The 6,976-nt window shown below is 36.0% G+C and overlaps 1 protein-coding gene across 4 annotated transcripts in view; it reads left to right on the top strand.

Annotated features, from left to right (window-relative positions):
• SETD2 (SET domain containing 2, histone lysine methyltransferase) overlaps positions 1-6,976 on the top strand; it is a 118,113-nt gene that overhangs the window by 44,523 nt on the left and 66,614 nt on the right. For all 4 annotated transcript variants that reach the window (XR_012470887.1, XR_012470888.1, XM_074197734.1 and 1 more), the window contains exons 8-10: positions 2,174-2,308; positions 2,942-3,061; positions 4,543-5,220. Coding sequence is in view for 2 of the 4 variants with exons in the window: in XM_074197734.1 (XP_074053835.1) it covers positions 2,174-2,308; positions 2,942-3,061; positions 4,543-5,220 (933 nt within the window). In the remaining 2 variants the exon portion in view is untranslated. The remainder of the gene's footprint in view (positions 1-2,173; positions 2,309-2,941; positions 3,062-4,542; positions 5,221-6,976) is intronic.

Below are 6,976 nucleotides of genomic sequence, written 5' to 3' on the forward strand. Positions count from 1 at the left end.
GCAAGGTTAAGTGGCTTGCCCAAGGCCACACAGCTAGGTAATTATTAAGTGTCTGAACCAGATTTGAACTTAGGTACTCCTGACTCCAGGGCTGGTGCTCTATCCACTGCACCATCTAGCTGCCCCTATCATAGCATTTTCTAATTGCTTGTACAGTATTGAGTAGATAAAATTCTTTGTACAATTCTGGTATTTGGGGTGCATCTTTTTTTACTCAGCCAGAATTTGGGGTCTTTTGGTAAGAGTTTATAAGTTCCTTTTTTGTGTGATACAAGCTATTGAATGCTTGCTATAAAGTATATAAGCATATTTTGTCCTTCATTTGGAGGGTTCAGGGGTCACTGGTGGTATACATAATGCTTTGATATAAATGTCATGACATAGGAAGAAAAGGAGAAAAAGTATAAAACCCTCAATTCACCAGAGGGGAAAGAAGTTGAGAAGTGTACTATCATGTTAAATAAGATGTAATGTATATCTTTTAAAATTGAGTAATAGAACCTCACAACTTGTTTACTGTCTCTTGTGTTTTTTTTTCTGTTTTGCTTTGTATATGGAAATGTTCATGCTCACTGATGTGTAAGTTTATACAAAGAAAGCTATTGGAGTATATTGCTAGTAATTTGTACACAGCTGTGAAGTGTTTGATTCAACAATTATAACTCTTATCTGGCACTACCACTTAGCAGTTTTGTGGAGAAGCTAATTTATCAACCTCACTTGACATGACTGTTCTTTAGGTTGACAGTGTGAAAACTTTGTTTTTCATTTGATAATCCATATCTTCCTCCTTTGCGAGTTTGTTTTTTCCCCTGATTTATTTACTTCTCAATAGAATAAACTTTTTGATTATTATGTAATCCTTTATTTTGCACTGTTTTTGTGTCACCTTAACTTTTTCTTATTTTTGCAAGTCAATGGGTTAAGTGACTTGTCCAAGGTCACACAACTGAGTATTAAGCATCTGAAACTGTATTTGAACTCTGCTCCTCCTTACTCCAGGACTGGTGCTCCAAGCACTGTGCCCACTAGCTGCCCCCTCCCCCCAACCTTTAAAAATTTTTGCTTTCAGTTGCTGATTTAAAGGAGTCTGGAATTCACGATTTCTTTTTGTTTTCTGGTTTCTTTTCCTCTTGTTTGTAATCTTCTTGTAGTTGGGCAATCTGGTGTTCAGATTTTCACAACTTCTATCACTTAGATATTGATCTTAGATCTTCAATTGCCTTTTTTTTTTTTAGGTCTTTAAGTTGCTTGTTTTATGGTGCTGTTTGCCTCTCTGTAGGGGCATGTTACTTGATAGTTTGACTAGGTTTACCCCTTTGGTTCTTAATATAAAAATACTTGTGGTATTGCCAGAGCCTGATTGTCCAAGATTTCCAGGTTCCTACCAGGAACACAAATAATTCTCCCTTACTTTGCAAATCTCCTATCTTTTCCCCAAAACTTATAACCCTTCTTAGAGTTAGTCTTGCTTTCTAAATCTATCTTGGATTACCCGTGCAAGACTGATCTGCTTCTTTTTCTTTTTTGGGGTGGAGGGGGTTGGGGCAATGGGTTAAGTGACTTGCCCAAACTCACACAGCTAGTTAGTATCTAGTGTCTGTGACTAGATTTGAACTTGGGTCCTCCTGAGCCAGTGTTCTATCCACTGTACCACCTCATTTCCCTAGCCTGATGTTTTTGAAGATCACCCACATAAATTATATTATTATTAGCCATAGTCAGTACTTAGAAATTCATATTTTTCTGCCTTTCTTTTTTCTGTAATCAGCACATATCCTTTCTTTCCAGCCAAACTTCCTCCTTCTTACCTTTGCTCATTCTTTCTCTCTTCCCACACTCTCCTAAAATGGAATGACCTCTCCAGAATCTGAATGTAGTCTTATTTCTTCCTTGAAACCTTCTATGACTTTTCCAGTAGTAGTCAGAGTCTGCATCTAAACTTTCTTTATTTGCTTTGCTTTTGAAGTTTCAGGTTTGCCTTACATAAATTTTAAATTCCTTGAGGACAGGGACCTATTTAATTTACTTCTTTGGCCATTAATTTCTTTGACTTCTAGCATAAATTATGCCACATTAAATAATCAATATTTGTTGATCAGTTAGTTTCCCATAACTTATGAAAAATTAAAAATTTTATAAGCTAGTGTTTTTTCTTTTTTTTCCATACTAGGTGGATGGAGAACTTGAAGCACTTCTAGAAAATGGTGAAGGCCTTTCTGATAAAAACCAGGTGCTTAGTTTATCAAGGCTGATGGTTAGAATTGAGACTTTGGAGCAGAAACTTACCTGTCTCAAGCTTATACAGGTGATTATTTGGTTTGATTTGATTTTTAGCCTACAGTATCAATAGGGATATTTACTTATCTCAAGACAAATTAAAAGTGGATTAATTCTTACTCTGGAGTAGGTGAATTTCTTTATATTTTGGAATTTTAAAACAAATTTTTTGAAATTTGAACTTATCCAAAATATGTTAACATGAAATACCAGTTACATACTCACCAATGTCTGTTTGGGACAGCATGTCTCAGGTCTTCCCTGACATTAAAGCCATGTCGCTATTTACTATACCATGCTATGTCTTTATTTTTGGAAGAATGACAAAATAAAATCTAAATGAAAAAATTAATTTAAGGCATACATCATTGCTTCAGTTTATTGATAGATATGGTTAAAAAAACCCAACAATTGACTTTTTAGCCATTTAAAATTGAACGGTTATTTTGTTAACCTTCATATGTTCTGTATTTATATTGTTTTATTGTAATTTTTCCCAAAGTACATTTTATGACATCATAATATTATAATTTTTTATATTTAAATCAGTTTTGTACCATTGATTCCATTTGTAAAGTAACTGTATAAGATCTTGGCAAATAAGAGTGAGAATATTTCTTTATAGACTGCTTTGACTTTTCTTTTCTTCTTGATTTTAAAGAACACCCAGTCTCAGTCCTGCTTAAAGTCCTTCTTAGAATGCCATGGTTTATCTCTTCTTTGGATTTGGATGGCAGAGCTAGGTGATGGTCGAGGAAACAATCAGAAGCTACAGGAAGAGGTCAATAATTTTTACTTCTTATTATTTAATATTTGACTCTTTAATTTTTTATTATTACTTTTATTGAGGTTTTTACTATGTAACCCAATTTTGACAATTTAATACCTCCATAATAATTTTTTAGGTGTGGAGGTATGAACTTAAATCCACTGTACACTTGGGAGCATATGAAATATTATTAATGATAAACTTATATGTCAACTTTGCTAGCAATATAAAAAACGTAACATCTCGTCTTTCTTGTATATATCACCTATTACTCCACAAGTATAGATTTTAAACAATTGGGTCTTGTCAATCAATGAATGCTTTTGTTTTTGTTTTGTTCCCATAGTTTTCACTGGGGTAGGGAAATTTTTGTGAGAGTATTCCCTTTCCCTAAATAGATAAACATTTGTTCCAACCTTGATAGCCTGAGTTAATTTCCCCAGTGTTACATAGCCAAAATATGGTATATCTGGGACTTTTGAACCCAGGTGTTTCAGACTCTTATTATTAGTTGTTTATTTACCACACTATAATTTTTACCATTTTTCAATGAGGAATGGTCTTTATTTCTCGGCCTGTATCTGGGGAAAAAAATGGAAGATCATATAACTTGATTTATTTATAAAAAGATTATCTAGTCCAAACCATTTAATTTTATAGTGTAAGAAGCTGAGGGTTGGGGCAGCTAGGTCGTGCAGTGGATAGAGCACCAGCCCTGGAATCAGGAGTACCTGAGTTCAAATCAGGCCTCAGACACTAATTACCTAGCTATGTGGTCTTGGGCAAGCCACTTAACCCCATTTGCCTTGCAAAAATCTAAAAAAAACAGACAAGAAATTGAGGGTTTTAATTTGCCAAAAGTCTCTCAGCTAACCCTGAGAACCAATTTGCCTAATTTGCCAAATGTCTCAGCTAACTCTGAGAAACAATTCTTTTTATTTCTAGGGTGGGAAAAGGGAAATATACTTTTGAACTTTTTTTTGAAGGCATAGAGTTTATCATTTGAGTTTGTCACATAGCACAGAACCTTAGAATGAGATTATTAAATATTTTATATGACCCCTTTAACTAGCTTTCATTCTTGTGGCTCAGTCTTTTTTTTTAGGGTTTTTTTTTTGTTTTTTTTTTTTTGGTAAGGCAAACGGGATTAAGTGGCTTGCCCAAGGCCACACAGCTAGGTAATTATTAAGTGTCTGAGACCGGATTTGAACCCAGGTACTCCTGACTCCAGGACCAGTGCTCTATCCACTACACCACGTAGCTGCCCGTGGCTCAGTCTTGATAGCTTTTATAGCCCAGTTAGCCTTTCAATTCTGTAGGAAACTGATGATATGTATATTATATACTTGAGCTTTTGCATAGCCTTGTGGGCCCTCTACTCCCCTCCAAAACAAAAAAAAAATACTTTTTATGAAATTCTAACCTTTGATTCAGGGGTTTATAAAGTGGGCAGTATAAAGTGATGAATTTTTGTCAAAATTATGTTCAATCAGATTATAAAGACCTTGGAACATTTGCCTATTCCTACAAAAAATATGTTGGAGGAGAGCAAAGTACTTCCAATCATCCAGCGCTGGTCTCAAACTAAGACTGCTGTCCCCCACTTCAGTGAAGGTGATGGTTATTCCAGTGAGAATACATCACGTGCGCACACACCACTCAACACACCTGATCCTTCTACTAAGCTGAACACTGAAGCTGACACAGATACTCCAAAGAAACTTGTGTTTCGTAGACTTAAAATTATAAGTGAAAATAGTATGGACAGTGCAATTTCTGATGCTACCAGTGAGCTTGAAGGCAAGGATGGCAAAGAAGACCTTGACCAGTTAGAAAATGCTCCTGTGGAAGAAGATGAAGAATCACAGCCGCAACAACTGCAACCACAGCAACTTACTCCACAGCACTTGCCTCCAACCAAGGGTGACATTGAAACTCCAGTGGACTGCAGTAAACAGCCTGCCTCAGAACCAGAGGCTGAGCATGAAGCTGAGGCCAAAGAAAGTAATGGCCCAAAGCTAGAAGAACCTATTGCTATGGAAACACCTTCCCAAGATGAAGAGGAAGGTGTATCTGATGTGGAAAGTGAGAGGAGTCAAGAGCAGCCAGATAAAACAGTGGACATTAGTGATCTGGCCACTAAACTCCTAGATAGTTGGAAAGACCTCAAGGTAAGAGTAAATTGTGATTGGTTTTTAACAATGTATCAGATTTGAAGTTCAATGGAGTCTAAATTAAATTATTTTATTTACATTTGACACAAAAAAAGGGTTACTTTCTCTGAATTGGCAATTTCTATTAATGCTAAATTCGTTTTAGTGTTTTTCCTTAATTGTAGCTTCAGGCTAGTAAGGTATACAACAGTCATTTTCCCATTTGTAATAGGTAATGGCTTTTGTTTACTTTGAGTTTTCTGTCACAGTTAAATATTATTCTCACCACAAATGGTCATCCACATTAAAAAACTCTTTTCACTAATGATAGGATCTTCTTCAAAAATAAATGCCTGGTTAACCCTATCTTATTCAGTGATTGTGAGATTTTTTTGCATAAAATGTTGCATTTTACTTCTTTCCCCAGTTAAAGAGATTGATATTACCTTCTCAGAAAATCTTCCTTCCTATTTTTGTCAGAAGAAAGTAGAGCTCAGTGACCCTTATGCCTTTTCCATTGCCATTTTTTTTTGAAGAGTGTAGCACAGTGGACAATATTTATAGTATTATCCCATTGTGATCTGATTCTGGCAGATCACATGAATTAATGTGAATCTGGAAATGTGGTCCTTTCAGGTTTTGAACTTAGACCTGGATTTCAAGTTTTAATAACTGGTTCTTAACTCTCATGTCTCTAAGGTCTGTATTATTCTATTGTGGACTCTATATGGTCACCATCTGGCAGTTCCATGACCATCTGAGGAATTCTAGAAGTATTTGAATTTCACTCTGTCTTAAGAAACAGCAATGACAGAATTGCTGATTCAGATCCAATGGGTTTACTATTTAGAAAAAAACCTTTGGGGTTTTAATCTAATCTGACCCTAAACCTCTGAGATTTGATCCAGATAGAACTGTCCTTTTACATAAACTTTAGGGTTTTTTTGGGGGGGGGGGTTGCAAGGTAAATGGGGTTAAGTGGCTTACCCAAGGCCACACAGCTAGGTAATTATTAAGTGTCTGAGACCGGATTTGAACTCAGGTACTCCTGACTCCAGGCCAGTGCTCTATCCACTGCGCTACCTAGTTCCCCACCTTTTACATAGACTTTAAAGTGATTAGTTGAGTTTTTTTTTCTTTCATTCTACTGAATACATATAATAGCCATTCATTGTTGTGATGAAATTCTTAATTGAGGGTTGAGCAGTTTGAGATGTGTTGTTGTAGATTCTTGTATACCCTTGACTGCTTCTTTATTTATGCCACTGTTGCACCAGTTAACTGCCCACTGTATCAGTCTATGGAACACATCCTTTCTTTCTATTCTCATGAAAAGGTGGGAAAGATTCACAATGAATATGCCTGTGATGGAATATTAGCATTATAACAAGATTATTAGTGAAAAAGATGCAGGATCATACCTCCAGCAAATATTTTTTTGAGTACCTGCTATTGCAAGGTACCTGGCCAAAGCAAGACAGGAGAAATTCCTTGAAGAAGAAACATGTTGGGAAGGGTTAGCAGATTCCATATCAAGGTGGCAGGCAACACAGTGAGATGGGGATGGGAATATGCAAGAGGTTATAGTAAATGAATTGTACTCTCCTTGCTGCAGTGGAATTAAGAGGGTTTCTACTTAGAGAGTTAAAGTTTGGGTTGCCTCAGTGATAAATGACTTCATTGGTGGATTTTGTCTTTACCTCATTGCCCAATGTGTTTCATAATAGCAAGTGTAATCAGTGTGATTATCTTACCTTGCCTAGTATGAGTATTA

The sequence above is a fragment of the Macrotis lagotis genome, chromosome 8 (assembly GCF_037893015.1).
Source record: "Macrotis lagotis isolate mMagLag1 chromosome 8, bilby.v1.9.chrom.fasta, whole genome shotgun sequence".
NCBI lineage: Eukaryota > Metazoa > Chordata > Mammalia > Peramelemorphia > Peramelidae > Macrotis > Macrotis lagotis.